Source organism: Rousettus aegyptiacus, unplaced genomic scaffold (assembly GCF_014176215.1).
Source record: "Rousettus aegyptiacus isolate mRouAeg1 unplaced genomic scaffold, mRouAeg1.p scaffold_m13_p_10, whole genome shotgun sequence".
Lineage (NCBI taxonomy): Eukaryota > Metazoa > Chordata > Mammalia > Chiroptera > Pteropodidae > Rousettus > Rousettus aegyptiacus.
This window is the reverse complement of record NW_023416285.1, coordinates 980,830-997,708: the sequence shown is the minus strand read 5'-3', so window position 1 is coordinate 997,708 and position 16,879 is coordinate 980,830. Positions and strand designations below refer to the sequence as shown.

Here is a 16,879-nt window from a genome sequence, read left to right as displayed (position 1 = left end):
CCCCTCTGGCTTCCAGTTCTTTCCATCGCTGTGTTCGACTCTCTCCTCATGGTCTTCTCAGGGAGCCTGAGTCCACTGGCGGTCTGTCGGCCCTCTCTCCGCTGCCCATGGCCTTTGCGCTCTGGGACACCCAACGAACCATGGTCCTCCCACACCTGCTGGCTGGCCACCACTGAGACCCCTCGTCACAGCTGCCTCCCTGGATAGTCACACCTGGAGTCTGAGATGGACCCCCCCCCCCCCACGCACACGCCTGCTTGGCAGCCAGCAGTTCTTGCTGTGGGTGTTGAGGCTTTGCCCCAGGCCCTGGGGCTGGTCACTGCCTCTGGAGGACAGCTTGGTTGTGATGGTGCTCCAGGTGTCCTCGGGGGTGCCATTGGCCTGCCTCTGCATGTTCTGCACGGCGGCTGTTGGCTCTCTGGATGCACCTGAGAAACCCTCCTTGGACTTGTCCTCAGTGTCCCCAGAACGTCCTGGTCACGGCCTCTGCCTCCGGCCATCAGGACCTGTGCTGTGGGGAAGTGTGTGAAACAGTGGCCCCAGCAGGGACCATGGTGGGGGGAATGCCCACCTGGAGTGGCCAAGAGGTGGGCGGCCAGACAGGGCTGTCCTGGGGACCAGCACTGCCCCTGGACACCCGGTCATACCTCCCCCGAGGTGGTTTGAGGGGACCTGCAGGTGGTCTCTGTGTCTGTGGGAGAGGACCTGAGCTCCCGGCTCTCCTGCAGCAGCGGGGAGCCTGTGCGAGCCCCCTGGGGGCACCCGAGAAAACCCAGAACACAGCTGGGGTCCATATATAAGGTGGGCCTTGAATTCCAAAGGTGCCGTGACTTAAAGTCACCACCACTCTCACTGCGCCCCGAGGGCCCCAGGTGCTCTGCGAAACGCTACGCATGTCAGGTATCTCACAGGAGGGACACTGGAGCTGGAAGGTACCTGCCCTCCTCAGGTCACCTGCCGAAGGGTGGAGGGCCCGGGGCCCGACCCTGGTCCTCAGAAGTCCCTCTCACCAAATTCCAGGCCTGGATGGCAGTAAGTGCCCACGGCGGGACACCTTCCTCCGTCTTCTCCTCCTGGCAGCAAGAATGACCCCAGGTGTCGTCACCTCCAGGGTCAAACCCAGGTGCCTTGCTCTTCATCTGCTCTTACACCTTCAACCCAACCCCCTCCCCCCTGGCCTCCCACAGCCCCTCCGCACGGACAGACCCATCCTCAGCCCGCGGCTCAGCCCTTCCTCCTCTGAGAGCTGGGCCCCGAGTCTCCCGGGCCCCTTCCTATCACATTTTTCCTGGGATTACAGCTTCCCAAACTGGGTGCTGGGCCAATCTGGACTAAGCAGCAGCAGGGCCCTTTCCACGCTGTTTTCTTTCCTCCATTCCCCGACCCAGGCCAGGCCAGGCCCCCAAGGCATGCTAGCCTCACAGGGATCTTTCCAGAATGCCAATGGGGTTATGCCACTTGGCCATTTAGCTCCTAGTGGCTCTCAGCCCCTCGGACCTCATTGCCTTCTGCCTCCTCAGTCTGTCCGGGTCTGTGTATGAGACTGCGCCCCGCCCCCCACGCCTGTCTGCTGCCACTTCCTCCCACAGCCCTCCTGGCCCGCTTCTCCTCCCCAGCCCATCTCCACCGTCCTGCTGAGCTCCTGAGTTTGAGGATTGAGTTTTCACCTTCGCCACCTGAATGTCCACGCGATGGAAGACAAACTCTTCTCCCACCTTCCTCCAACCCCACAGCATGAGCCACGTCGTCTGCTTTCTGCAGAACAGGGAGGACTGGTAGGAAGGAGGGCCACTTTCTTGCTTGGCTAGAAACTGAGTTCTCCAGACCTGTGCGCTCCGGCCCAGGTTCCGCCCCCGGGGCAGTGCTCTGCCCCTCTGCCCAGCCAGCGGCCGCTCCTCTCCCCAGTGCACAGAGCCTCCCTGCGTCCATCTCGTGCCACCTTTTGTCACTTTTGTTCCTGCACAGTTGAGCTTCTAACAGGAGTCTCTGTCACTCCTCTGCATGGATATGACCTTTGTTCTCCACTGCTTGAAGAAGGGAACCCTGCCACCACTGAAAACTACATCTAACAACAAATGATCTTTAACATCAGATTACAGTTTAAACCCATCTGAAATGACATGCAAAACCTAAGGCATTTTTTAATAGCAGGAGGAGTAAGAAGTTCCTACAAAGATAACTGGAGGAAAAAAACAAACAAAACCACGTGATGCTCGCAGTTCTGTGTTTAGGTCTGTTTCCTCCGCTATATTCTCCTGGGTTTTCTCAGGGGAGGTTCGTCCCCGGGTTCCCTTTCTCTTTCGACTCTGTGAGTACCCCACTAAAGATCCCACATGATTTTAATGGGACGAAAAAGATCTTGTCCTGGAAGTGAGGACAACGTATTTGCTTTCTTAGGTTGCAAATGCAACCTCAAATGCAGAAATGCCCTAAGTCAAGTTTTCAAAGAAAAATTTCCAAATCTATATGGTTGAACTATTGTGTTTGACATTTGTGTTCTGGGAGTTAATACAGTGATTTTTACTTCCTATTTTTATGAGTTTTTCTTTTTTTTGTCCCACAAACATCTTTCAAAACCAGTAATTAAACATCATATGGAGAATTTGGAGGCCCAGGAAATAATCAGGAGTCATGAGGAAAAGTGGGCTTCTAAAATGACCTCACGTGCGTGGGGGTCTTATCCTCCCATCCCCAGGGGAGTGGTCTTTTTATGAAGTAACCCCTTTTTTTTCTGGCATCTTCTGTTTCTTCTGAGTTCCTTCTCAGTCTATAAATATCCCTGAGTTCCTCCCGTCTTAAAACAAAACCCAAACCCTCCCCCTAGCTCTGCATTCCCACCCCCTCATTTCATGTCATTCTGCTCCTCCTCTCTCCCCCTCAATCTTTGCCTCCTCAGCAAAATTTCTTGAAGGCACTGGCTGCCCAGCCTTCACTTCCTCCCTGCCAGCCAGCTCAGCTCCCGCCTCCTGCTGCACTGCGTTCCCCAGTCCCCGCCCCCGCAGTTGGCTGAGGGGGTCCCCTGGCGGAGGGGTGCTAACCTACCCTCCCAGCTCACCAGCAGTCCCCATTTCCTCCCCCATTTCAGGCTGTGCACTGTCCCACAAACTTGTTCTCTTCTGATGTTTTTTCAGATCATTTTAGATTTTATTGTCTTTTAGAAAAGGATACAAAAGTAAAACGAATAGGAAGTATCTTCAATTGAAGATTAATTTGTGATATCTGCCTTAGGCATTCTTTTTTCTCTCCTTAAAAATATTAAGATGGCTATGGCCACGCCACCCTGAACGTGCCCGATCTCGTCTGATCTCAGGAGGTCAGCAGGGTTGGGCCTGGTTAGTACTTGGATGGGAGACCACCTAGGGAGACCGTGCTGTAGGCGTTAAAAAAAAAAACCCAAAATAAAACACACACACACATGAAAAATTATTCAAAATGGTATCTGCCCTTCTAGTGCCACACTAGACTAGGACATTGTCTGACAAGTCACCTTAGTTATGGAATGACCAGATCTGAACCTTGCACATTTAGACGTTAATTTGTAGGATTGGTAACTAAAACGTGAATTTCGTCCAATACAAATGGGAACCCCAAAGGTCTGGTTTCATTATTGGACCTTGAGCATAAACCGGATTTGCATGGAACTTCGCAGTCTGTTTCAGCCATCTTTCCCTCATTGACTACACATGGCCTACCTCTGGCATCCTCCTTTGAAAGTGTTCATATTGAGTTTAAAACATCTTCATAAGTTAGATTTTGAAAATGGTATTGCGGGAGAATTCATCATTTGCTTAGTGATTAGGTGAGGGCTGACCCTGAACTGCTTTTGCAAAATAACGTTTACCGTAAAGATTGTAAAGCGAGTCACGTCACAGCGAAACGTAAGCCCAACCGGCACTGCTCTGATTGCTCCAGGTCCATGGCTTGCTCATTCCCCTGACTTCTCCGAGGGGAGAACGGACCGGAGCAGCCCGGGTGACGCGGCTGGCGAGCAACAGGGTTGGGGCCGGCTTGGCCTGCGCACCTGGCAGCTGGGCTTTCCTCTAAAAGCCGGTCATTGGGGGACAGGGGTTGGGGTACCGGAGGGTAGGAATCTGAACCAAGCGGGAGAGCCAGTCCCCGCGCGCCGAACGCCGCAGGCGGCGACTCTTCCAGACGAGCCGACCCAGGCAGGCCGCGGCCCGGGCCCCGCCCCCGCGGCAGGGAGCCAATCAGCTCGCTTCCTGCGAGTAGACGTCCGCCCACTTCGGCCCGGCGTCCTCTGATGCGGCGCCTGCGCAGACGGTCACCCCGCGGCGACGCCGGGGTCCTCTGCGCGCGCGCGGGGACGGCGCTCCCGTGAGGCAGTGCGAGGCGCGAAGGCGGGCGGCTGGCGGCTGAAGGCGCGCGAGCCGGCGTCACCAGGTGAGTGCCCACCGCTCGCTGCCTCCGCCTTCAGGCGCCCCCGGGACGCCCTTCGGGCGCGCGAGCCGCCGCGGGCACGCGCAGTCGGGGTGCGCAGGGCGGAGGGCGGGGGGTCCCGGGCGCGGGGCGCGCGCTGGGCGCGGGCCGTCGCTCCTGCCGCCACGGCGCCCGCGCTGCGGGCCGGGCGTTCGCAGACGCACGTTTCCTTAACGAGCGCCCACGTCGTGACTGACTGACGCAAAAAACACCCTCCGAAAACAACCCAAAACAAAGCCGGAGACTGTGCCGCGCGTCCGTTGGGCCCGTCGCTCCTCGGGCGGAGCTGTCACGGTCACTGCCGCTCGCTCGGGCCGGCCGTCGCAGACGCCGCGCTCAGCGGTGCGTGTGGCGAGACGCGGCGAACGCCTGGAACGTTCCCGCCGGTGCGCGCCCGCTCTGCGGGACTCGTCCGCGCGACGGCGACGCGACGGCGACTCGCGCCCGGCCCGGGCCCCTCTGCGGGGCGGTGGGGCGGGCGCGGACGCAGGCGAAGCTTCCGCAAAACGCTCGCGTTTCTGTTCCATCCCTTGGGAAGGTCAGGGAAAGGGGCCGCTTAACCACACGATGGCGCGGACCTGCTGGTTTGGAATTAAAAACGGAGCTGCCGCTCTCTAAAACATTTTAAACTACTTTTTGGGAGAAAAAATAAGGTTTCCTTGTTACTGAGGTTTTCATTATTGTTGCAGTATTTTAACGCCCTAATTGTTAATTTTGTTTCTCTTTATTTTCATCAAACGTTTCAGCTGCAAGTCTCTCCGTGCTAGAGGATACCAGATATCATTTGATATTTATGTTGTCCTTTTAAAAATGCAGTTATCTTACTTGTGTTCTAATCCTTGTTTTTTTTATCCCCCCAGGAGAACTCATTATAGATTCTAAAAATATTTTTTTCCTTTTCTGTGAACTTAGCATAAAATTAGTTTTTGTATTTGGATTTATTTTGTAAATATCAACACCATAAACCCATATCAGTTACAGAAATTTGGGTAAACCATGAGTTGTGGAAACGAGTTTGTGGAAACATTAAAAAAAATTGATTATCCCAAAGCTGATATTCTGAATGGGGAAGATTTCGACTGGTTGTTTGAGACTGTTGAAGATGAGTCATTTTTGAAATGGTTTTGTGGGAATGTGAATGAACAGAACGTATTGTCTGAAGAAGAATTGGAAGCCTTTAGCATTCTTCAAAAATCAGGCAAGCCCATCCTAGAAGGAGCAGCATTGGATGAAGTTCTTAAAACCTGTAAAACTTCTAATTTGAAGACACCTACTTCGGATGACAAAGAGCTAGAGAAATTAGAGGAGGAAGTTAAAACTCTGCAGAAATTAAAGAACCTAAAAATTCAACGACGTAATAAACGCCAGTTGATGGCTTCGGTAACTAGCCACAAATCTCTGAAGTTAAATGCTAAAAAAGAAGAAGCTGCTAAAAAGCTGAAGCAGAGTCAAGGAATTTTAAATGCCATGAATACTAAGATCAAGAATGAACTTCAGGCTCTTACTGATGGAGTTGCAAAATTGATGATGTTCTTCGGACATGCTAATTTGGGTCAAAGGACAAATCCACTAGTGTTTTTATCTCAGATTTCCTTGGAAAAATACCTAAACCAAGAAGAGCAAAGCACAGCAGCATTAACCTTATATACCAAAAAACAGTTCTTTCAGGGTATACATGAGGTAGTTGAAAGTTCAAATGAAGAAAATTTTCAGCTGTTAGATATACAAGCACCATCTATCTGTGATAATCAAGAAATCCTTGAGGAGAGACGGCTAGAGATGGCTAGGCTGCAGCTAGCATACATTTGTGCTCAGCATCAGTTAATTCACTTGAAAGCAAGTAATTTGAGCATGAAGTCAAGTATAAAATGGGCAGAGGAGAACCTTCATAGCCTTGCTAGCAAGGTAAGCATGAGAAATGAGGCTGGATTCATATCGTAATTGTTAGTAACGGGAGGTAATGATATTAAAGTGTTTTAGAAAGGGGGATATAATACGTCATTACATTATTTTGTTTAGTGCATAGTCATGATACATGTTGGTGTTTCATACGAGTAAATCATATTAGTGGAGGGCAGAAATAGTAATTATTAACCCCAACCACATTGTCTAACTAATTTTAAACAAAAGTAATTTTGCATTCTAGATTTGAAATTTGTGTTGGTTCAGATACAGATGACACTGAAATTTCCTTTTTTATGACATGTGTAAGGGCCTTACGGCTGCATTTTGAATATTAAGCCTTGTATGCTGTGACCAGAGAGCATGGCGCTAATGAAGTCAGATCCGATTTCAGCGGACTGAAATCCTCTTCTTTGTTGAGAATGTATAGATGTAGTGCAGATACCCAAATGCTGTCTTGGAAAACTTGCTTCCTTGGTACTGTAACCACTAGGTAGCTTTCAGAAACAATGCTACCACCAAGTTAGTCACCATAACTGACAAATTTTGGAGTAATATGTGAAGTCCTATCATTCTGTAGAAGTGCTAAAATCAGCTGACAGACTAGGAGACTAGCTACTGAGATTATTTTAATTTTAAGAAAAATAGCATTTGCAATCAGTGAGTAGTATGTTAATAATTTTTATTAAGCATGACAAAATCACCATTTTGGTAGCCATTGCTGTATATATGTGGTAGTAATAGCCTTGAATTTGAACAATTTATACTGGCTTTACCTTTGACTTAGTCTGCACTTTATCATTTTTCAATTGTGATTTTGAGTTTTGCTAATATGAAATTTTTTATTAGCATGTTATCTGATAACCTGAAATGGAAAGTGAAAATAATTTTAAAACTATTTGAACTTAATACATGCAGTTTTAATTGTAATTGCTTTCTTTGTGTAGCCTCTTGGCAAGGATAATTTGGATGCTAAAATTTCTAGCTTGAACAGTGAAATTCTGAAACTTGAAGAACAAATTACTTATATAAGAGACAAAAGTTTGCCTGCTGTGGTGAAAGAGAATGCCCAGTTATTGAATATGCCAGTTGTAAAGGGAGATTTTGATCTGCAGATTGCTAAACAAGACTATTATACAGCAAGACAAGAGTTAGTTTTAAATCAGCTGATAAAGCAGAAAGCATCATTTGAACTTCTACAGCTATCCTATGAAATTGAATTGAGAAAGAATTGGGACATATACCGTCAACTTGAAAATTTGGTTCAAGAGCTTAGTCGAAGTAATATGATGCTCCACCAGCAATTAGAAATCCTAACAGACCCATCAGTATCTCATCAAATAAACGCAAGGAATACCATTGAGACCAAGGATTATTCTACTCACAGGTATGCTTCATTATTTCTTTAATGAGTTTTTTTTTTGTAAAATACTAGAGTTTGAACTGAAATTGTGGCAGTACTAAAAATTGTACTCTATTTTTTACCTTTCTATTCTCCCACTTTTCTTTTGTATCCCTCTTTTTCCTTTTTTATTTTTTGCTCCCTTTTTCATTCATGTTCATTCTGGAAGTACCTACTGTGAAGCCGATTTGCTGGGTTGGAGGAATGAATATATACAAGGTCTTACCTTTAGGCACCACTATCTAGATGCTCTGTTTTAGATTTCACGCAGGAGTTTAACTGCAGTGGGAAGTTTAAATACAGCTTAGTGTACAGTAGGCATGTAGGGCTGAGAATTGACTGGATTTGGAGAAGGTAGCAGTAGATGGGGGAAAAGACTTCAACTTTTGTCTAGTGAGGTGAATCGGTGAGAATGAATGCTGGCTCCTCACCTTTTCTGGATGTCTAAGAAGTTGATGGTATGGGGTTACTGAAAATGATATAGTCAAAGGCTTCAAAAGTCTGAATCCTTCTCCTGATATTTTTCCAGGACAAGAGGGAAATAATCTAATCCTTTGTTTTTTTATTAATGAAACAAGGGGTATAGATAGGGCTGCTGTATTGCACAATTTCAGAAGGCGGCACTGACGTCATGATCTATGTGAATAGTGCCCCCTGGAATTGTGTAGTTGTATCCCACAGGAACAAAATTGGCAGCCTTGGGCTGAATCAATTTTATGAAGTCTGTTGCAACTCATTATAATAAATAAAAAATATGCTTATGTTTATATTTAATTCTAAGAAAAAGAGGAGGCTTTTTTTTGTAGAAGGTGCTGTCTCTCATTTTTCCCTTTGCACAGTAGTATTTTTCTGCCATTAATGTATGAGGTGTTAAAGTGACCTATTGCTCACCAAGAATTTAATTTGTCAACCAAATATGGACAAGCTTGGAGTAGTAAGTTTACTATTATTATTTATGTAGCTCTTTATTGTTTACTTTTTTACCTTTCCAATTTTTTAAGTCCACTACAATCCTTTAAAATAGATATTAAGATGTGAAAATGAAGTCTCAGGGGTTGACTTGATCTGGATCTAAGATAATAGCCAGAACTCAGACCTAGGCAAGTTCATTGCTGTTTCTACTACATCACAGTTGTATTCTGTGAAAGAAATGTTTTCTTGGGAGGTAGTTCAAATGTAATTTGAATAGGTTAATGGCAGTTAAAGTAAGAAAGAATTTTATATCTAAAACTTGGGAGAATGGAAAACTGGGGTTTCAATTACAATAATTAGAACATATATTTCTCTAATAAGATATTTTAGTTAGAATGTTTTCCTTTGCTTGTTTTAGCAGCAGACAGATCAATTTTGTTTTTAAGTTGTTAGCTATCCCCAAAGGTGCCCCAGTGCAGTAGATTGTAATTTTGAAAACTATAATAACTTGATAAATTTTTTTCTAATTTTTGATTTTTACATGTTAGGCTTTATCAACTTCTGGAAGGAGAGAATAAGAAAAAAGAATTGTTTATAACTCATGAAAAACTGGAGGAAGTGGCTGAGAAATTGAAACAGGACGTTTCTTTGGTACGAGATCAGTTAGCAGTGTCTGCTCAGGAGCATTCTTTCTTTCTGTCCAAACTGAATAATGATGTGGATGTGCTTTGTGATGCTTTGTATCAAGGAGGAAATCAGCTCTTGCTTAGTGATCAGGTGCGTATTTGTCATAGTAGGTAAAAATGATTTAAAAAATTACATTCATTGTAAAAAATACTAAGGAAATTGTTAACTTGAGGAAAATTTTACCCCAAATCCTGCTGCCCTAATACAAAATTAATTTTTTTATATCTTATAGTTTTTGTTTACATGTAAATATACTTTTCACATAGTTTTGATAGTGTACACAGAATATTTTAAATTTATAAAATACTTTAGACATAAGAGGATGTGTAATGCTTATGCTGAGAATTAAAAAATAATACCACCACCCTATATTTTTTCACCTATCTTAGAAAATAGAAGGTTGTCCTTACATCTTTATGTACGCTTGGTGATAGCATGCTCCTCCTGATAGCACTCCCTTCCCTTTAAGGAGTAACTGCTGTGGTTAATTTTATCATTTGTTTGCTTTTACTTACAGTTCTATTAGACGTATCTATTCCTACATCATATATTGTTTAGTTTTGTATGTTTTTGTACTTTATATATATGGTATGATGTTATGTGTATTCTTCAGTGACTTGCTTGTTTCTTAGTATGATTTTGAGGTTCATCCATGTTGATATATGCAAAGCTGTAGCCCATTCATGGTTTTCTCTTTTATATAGTTAGTATTTGTTTGTATGAAATTTCACAATTTAATTTTCTGTTCTATTGACAAACATTTAAGTTATTTCCAGTTTTTGCTATTTTAATCATACTGCTATGGATAGTCTTATTGCATATCTAATAGTTACACACACATGTGCGTGTACACACACACACAGAGTTGCTGGATCACCAATTCAGTTTTATAAGGTACATCTAATTGTTCCCAGAATGGTTGTACAATATGGTACCAGCAGGCTCCAAGAGATGTTACTTATTCACATCCTTTTCATCACATAGCATTGTCTAATTCACACATTTCTCAATCTGTAGATACAAAATAGCATCCCATTGGGGTGGTAATTTGCATTTTCGTGATTATTAAGGAGAAGTTGAGCTTCCTTTCAGTTGTTTACTGGCCATTCATCTTTTTCTGAAAATTACTTCTCCATCTTTTTTGCCCACCTTAGGTTTTTTCTTTTCTTTAATTATTTGTAGTAAGAGTTATTTATATATTTTAAATGCCAATCCTTTGTAAATTATGTGGGTTTTATAGATTTACTCCCTATTTGTGGCTTGTCTTTTCTCTTTTTACAGTTTTTATTTTTGGCTTTTTTTTAGAATTTTCCTTTCAATGTCATTTTTAACTCTATGACTGCCCTTTCCTATATCTTGTTTTGTTAAGATTTGTCCTTAACATAATGATAGTCCCTTTTACTTTCTCAAGGTTACACTGTTTAAGTTTAGTTCTTTAATCCACCAGAACTTCATGTATTACATGAAGTAGAGGTCTAATTTTATTTTTTCTTCTGTGAATAACCAGGTTGTCCCATCACTATTTATTGACGCATACAAATTTAAAATCACTATCTTTCTGGTGAAGGATATCATTATGAAGCAAATAATCCTTAAATGCTTTTTGCTTTTATGTCTATGTTGATAACATGAGCACTACCAGTTCTGAACCTTAAATGGGTGCAAAGTCTGAAAAAGTCTTTGGCAGACCCAGATGATTCCTGTCTGGGCTGTAATTCTAACCAAGGGCTCTTCCACTCTGGGCCATCCTGATTTTTTTCTCTCTTGTTTTTTTTTTTTTAACTTTATGCCTACAGCACCTGGTGTCCTTAGGTGGCCTCCCATCTGAGTACTAACCAGACCCAACCCTCTTAGCTTCCGAGATCAGACATCGGGCTTTTCAGGCAGGACGTAGCCCATGGACTGTGGTTCCGCTGGGAGGCGAACCCAGGACTGTGCATGGAAAGCAGACATGCTAACCGCTACACGATGGAACCACATCCTGGGCCATAATGATCTTAAATTAACCTTGTTGACATTCTTTGAGTCCTTAGCTTATTGTGAAGAGGGTCTCCTGTTTGACTTCTCGCCTTTCACAGACCTTGGACTTTTACTTTTCTCCCACTCATCTTGAGAGTCTTAAGAATCATAGGTTCCAGTTTTTTAAGAGTAGCAATTGCCTTAGAGTAAAGCTGCTCCTGGGCTCCCTTACCAGTCTGGGTGGTTTTATGGATTTGTAGTTCCTGTTAGTGTCTTGTTATCTTTTCATTACTTTTAGGAAGCTTTTGTTTTGTTTGATTTTTAAAAAATATTTAGCCTTTCACATTTTTTTTTTTCCTATGGGAGGATTCATCTTAACAACTAGCCTACCTTGAAACAGGAAGCTTGTGATTACTTTTTTTAAATATATATATTTTTATTCTGGTAAGCAAAAAAATTTATTGTGGCAAAATATACAAACTGTAAAAACATTGTAATTATCTTTAAGGATATAATTCAGTGGCATTAAGTACATTCACAATGTCATGCAACCATGACCGCTGTTCATTTCCAGAACTTTTCATCTCCTTCAGTTGCCTGCCACACCTTTGACCCAATCCCTCATACCCTTTATTCTATTTATAAATTTGGTTACTCTCAGTACCTCATGTAAATGGAATCGTACAATATTTGTTCTTTTGTGTTTGGCTCACCTCACTTACCATAATGTCTTTAAATGTCATCCATATTGTAGTATGTGTCAGAATTTTATTCCTTTTTATGGCTGAATAATATTGCATTGTGTGTATACACCACATTTTGTTCATCTGGTCATCTGTTGAAAGACACTTGGGTTGTTTCCATCTTTTGGCTGTTTTGAATAGTGCTGCTAGGAACGTTGGAGTACAGGTATCTGAGTCCCTGTTTTCTTTGGGTATGTAGCTAGGAGTAGAATTGCTGGATCATGTGGTAATTCTGTGTCTAACTTTCTGGGGACCTGCCTAACTTTTCCACAGCAGCTGCACCGTTTTACATTCCCACCAGATATGCACAAGAGTTCCCCTTTCTCCATATCCTTGTGTACACTTATTTTCCTTAAAAAAACATATGAAATAGCCATCCCAATGGGTGTGAAGTAATATCTGTAACTAGTTTTTTAAAAAAATCTCCTGTTACTGATTTTGTCTTGATCCAATAAATAGTGGTATAAAAATTTTCTGTGAGTATAGATTTTAGAACTTGTAGTTATTAGTTTTTTATTTCTATTTAAGTCTATTTTATAAGATACCCAAGTTTAAAATTTCAGTGAATTATCCTGGTGGATTTAATTGACGTGAATTGAACCATTTAGCATTACATCATGACCCTGTCTATTCCTGTTGGTATTTTTGTCTTAATGTTCTTTTACCTGATAATATTCCTTTGCTATCTTTCTTTCCGTTAGTATTTGCAAGGTATATGCTTTTTACCTACATATATTGTTATTCTTTTACTCTTCCTTGATTACATAGCCTTATGAAATAAACATTTCACTCTAAATAATTTTCTTAATTTTTAATGTTACAGTACTCTGTGGATTTAATTACTATGTCCTGGTTTCTATAGCCAATCCACCATTGTTGGATACTTTGATAGTCTTCATTTTCTTCTTTTGTTTGTTCTTGAAAGACATGCATATCTTGTGTATGTAGCTTTTTGTTGTTGGACACTTTCATTTGGATGAATTCTTGGAAGTAGGATTATTAACTTCCTTGGGTACACAAATATTTTTTGGCCTTCGATACTGCCATATTGCCTTTTAAAGGGCTCATACCTATTTATACAGTGCCACCAGCACAATTTACATGGTATAAATAGCGGACACCATTGATCATATGGCATACTATCATTTTATGAATGTTAAGAAAAAACAGTTAAACTGACACAATACTTATTTAGAATTTTATTTCATACTTATTAGAAGATAACTTTTGGTGCAGGTAGATGTAGATTTTTATCTTATCACTCTTTTAATATGAATTAAAGGGAAAAAATAAGCCAATTAAAATAGGGTATTTCTGAAGATTCACATTCAGTGTCAGTTCTTCTGCATTATTTTTTGACTCAAAGTTGTTTGTACTTTTCCACACTATAAACATCAAGAATGCTAGGAATCGCAAAAAATACTAATAACCTGGTTAAAAAGTGGGTTAAGGACTTAAATAGATAATTCTCCAAAGAAGACATAGAAATGGCCAACAGGTATATGAATAGATGCTCAGTGTCACGAATCATCAGGAAATGCATCAAAACCACAATGAGATATCACCTTACACCTGTTAAGATGGCTGTTCTCAAAAAAAAAAAAAAAGAGGTAGCAAGTATTTGTGAGGATGTGGAGAAATTGAAACTCGTACATTTTTGGTGGGAATGTAAAATGGTGGTGCAGCTGCTATGGGAAACAGTTTGGAGGTTCCTCAAAACATTATAAAATAGAACTACCACATGATCCAGCAGTTCCACTTCTGGATATTTAGAAAAAAGAATCGAAATTAGGATCTCAAAGAAATGTTAGTGAAAGTAACGTTTCACTCCACATCCTTTGCAACACTACACGTAACAGCCAGGATGTGGAAACAGCTTAAGTACTCATCAGTGGAGGAACGGGTAGGGAAAATGTGGTGTACGCATGCAGTGAAGTGTCATTCGGCCTTAAATAAAAGGAAATCCTACAGCATGCGACAGCATGGATGAACCTTGGGGAATATGGTAAGTGGACTGAGCCAGTCACAAGGACAGATAATGCTTGATTCTGCTTTTATGAGAGATCCCTAAAGTAGTCAAACTCAGAAGCAGGGTAGAATGGTGGTGGTTGCAGGGCCTGGGAAGGGGGTGGGGAGTTGTTAATGGAGCAGATGCCAGGCTTCGGTGACACCCCCGCTGTGCAGCTTTGTGCCTATAGTGAGCAGGGCCTCTAGGGCTCTCAAAGAGTTGCTGTGGGGAGAGCTCCTGCCCAGTGTTCTCACCACATAAAAATTTTTTTCATGTTGGCAATACAGCATTTCTTGCGTGTCTGGTCAATGACATTAGATGATGCTCTTGATTATGAAATGCATGTTAATTTCTGATTTGTTAAAATGAAAGTTTGTATCCTAGAATCATTAAAATTTGGTTATTTCACTGTTATTGAGTATCATGTAATGTTTTCCCTAGCCCAGTGAGGTACAAAATGCTATCCATATTACTTTTAACTTACATTTTTATTATTGATGAAGTTGAATATTTTTTAGTATCTGTAGGAGTGTTTTAGCAATTGTTATCAAGACCTTTAGTATTGAAATTAAAGGTGAGATTATTGTTTCTCATCGTATTCAAGTTTGCCAAGCTTTTCCTCAAAGGGAGACCACTTAATGTAGGTATTACTTGATTTTTTTTAACACATGTAGTTTAATTACTGCGATCTGGATTTTATGACACATGTTAAGCTGTCATTATTGAACTTGTTCATTAGAATCACTACGGAGCCTAAGTGTAGCTTCCTGCCCCTGTCGCTGAGTTTGAGCAGTGTAGCATGGAATGAGGGCAGGAATCTGGTTTTGTAACGGGCACCTCAGGCGACTACTGTGTTTGTGGCCCATGCTGAGAAGCTCTGGGCGGTGAGGAGGCAGTTAGAGCTGTAGATTTTCTGCGAACCTCTTCAGTAATACTGGCTGAAAATTTATTGGAGTAGAATACTTGATTAGAAAGCTATGAAAACTTGTTAATAAACTGCTTTTAATGTTCGGAAGTGAAGAGTTTCAGTTTATTAAATGTGATGGGTCTGGCATGTCTAGGATCTTGAGCTGGAGGGTGACACTGTAAGTCAGGATTGTTGACTGTCACATATAATTTTTGACAATGGAAAAAGAAAAATGGAGGTTTTTGTTGAGGTAATTCTTTTTTATTGGCAGTTGCTCTATTTCAAGGCTTTCTCAGTACCTCCTGTGTCTAGAATAAACAGGTTAGGCTAAAACAAGGTTTGATTAGATTCATTAAGCAGAATATAAGCTCCATGAAGGAGATGGCGTTTATTAGTGTAATCCGTAGTCTCTTGAGCATTGCTCGGCACATGGTAGGCATTCAGTAATATTTGTTGAATATATAAATATGTAGAACAGCTTTTACGTATCAAGAACTCTTCAGGGAGTAAGAGTTTGCTTTGAATCACTTAAAATTGCCTATCAGAAGTTATTGCAATTGATCTTAATGGAATTTATATTAAACTTATGGATTTTTCATTGAGGTTCATTTATTGTTAAAATTGTTGATTTAACATAATTTAAGATAATGTATAATTCGTATTCTTTTTGTGTAAATTATATTTTAAATTTATAATTGGTGTTACAAATAGAGCTCTTGCATTAAAATCACTTTTATTTTCCTTTTAGGAGTTAATGGAGCAGTTTCATCACGTTGAATCTCAACTGAATAAGCTAAATCATCTTCTTACAGATATTCTTGCTGATGTGAAAACAAAAAGAAAAATTTTGGCATCTAATAAGCTGAATCAAATGGAAAGAGAATTATATGTATATTTTTTAAAAGATGAAGATTATCTGAAAAATATTGTGGAGAATTTAGAAAACCAATCAAAGATTAAAGCCGTTGGTCCCAAAAATTGAAAATAACTAAAAACTGAATCTTTACTACATGTGCTATGTTTTAATGTTTTATCCATTAGGAGAATGTAGCAAATAAACACTTCTAACATTTTAAATTTGAGGTGAACAGGACACTTAATTTAATGAATCCAAGTGTTATACCAGTGTTTTTTTTTCCTCATGTAACATGTTTTTTCAGCGTTCCAGTGCTTTCTGTGACTTGAACTTTTCATTGGTGGTGCATAGTCCTGGTAACTTTTTACTTACAGGTAGAAAACATTGCAGTAGTTACCCCACAGCCTCACGTGCAATTTTGCCTAAAGCAATTTCAGTTACCCTGTGGTCCAGTGCAGTCTGAAAAGATTAAGTGAAAAACTCCAGAAGTAAATTCAGAAGTTTTATATCGCGTGCCGTTCTGAATAGCCTGATGAAATCTTGCATGGCCCCACTCTGTCTTGTCTGGGACGTGGATTATCCCTTTATTCAGCATCTCCACGCTAAGTGCATCCTGCCTATTAGTTACTTAGTCGCTGTCTTGGATCAACTTGCAGTATTGCAATGTTTGTATCCAAGTCACCCTTTTTTAATGGCCCCAAAATGCAAGAGTGGTGATGCTGGCAATTTGAATATGCCAAAGAGAAGCCATAAAGTGCTGCTTTTAAATGAAAATGTGCATATGTATAGGGAAAAACTGTGTGTATATAGGATTCGATACTGTCGTTTCAGCCGTCCACTGGGGGTCTTGGATGCCCTATGGATAAGGGGACACTACTGTATTATCTAATACAAATATTTTTCACTAGTTATATCTCTTTTACTGGTTCTTTTAGAAAGAGGAATTTTCTGCTTTTAAGTATTTAAAGAATTGGTGGAACTTTTTATCAGCATTATTAAAGACTTTAATATGTGAAGTAGTCAAGTCCCTCATATTTGACTATAAAGTAAAATTCTGCCTCTCAAC

At 41.5% G+C, this 16,879-nt stretch overlaps 1 protein-coding gene and 1 long non-coding RNA gene across 2 annotated transcripts; one reads left to right on the top strand and one right to left on the bottom strand.

Moving 5' to 3' along the window:
• Nucleotides 1–3,120: 3,120 nt before the first annotated feature.
• Nucleotides 3,121–4,186, bottom strand: LOC118608637. The gene is made up of 2 exons (XR_004953012.1): nucleotides 3,842–4,186; nucleotides 3,121–3,370 (listed from the first exon to the last, which is right to left on the bottom strand). It is a non-coding gene; the product is annotated as an uncharacterized LOC118608637 (long non-coding RNA).
• Nucleotides 4,187–4,323: 137 nt separating this feature from the next.
• On the top strand, nucleotides 4,324–16,724 carry HAUS3 (HAUS augmin like complex subunit 3). Its single transcript, XM_016159240.2, has 5 exons — nucleotides 4,324–4,401; nucleotides 5,298–6,342; nucleotides 7,287–7,726; nucleotides 9,202–9,430; nucleotides 15,706–16,724. Exons 2-5 carry the CDS (start codon nucleotides 5,434–5,436, stop codon nucleotides 15,937–15,939), a joined length of 1,812 nt encoding a protein of 603 aa, XP_016014726.2. The 5' UTR covers nucleotides 4,324–4,401; nucleotides 5,298–5,433; the 3' UTR covers nucleotides 15,940–16,724.
• Nucleotides 16,725–16,879: the final 155 nt, after the last annotated feature.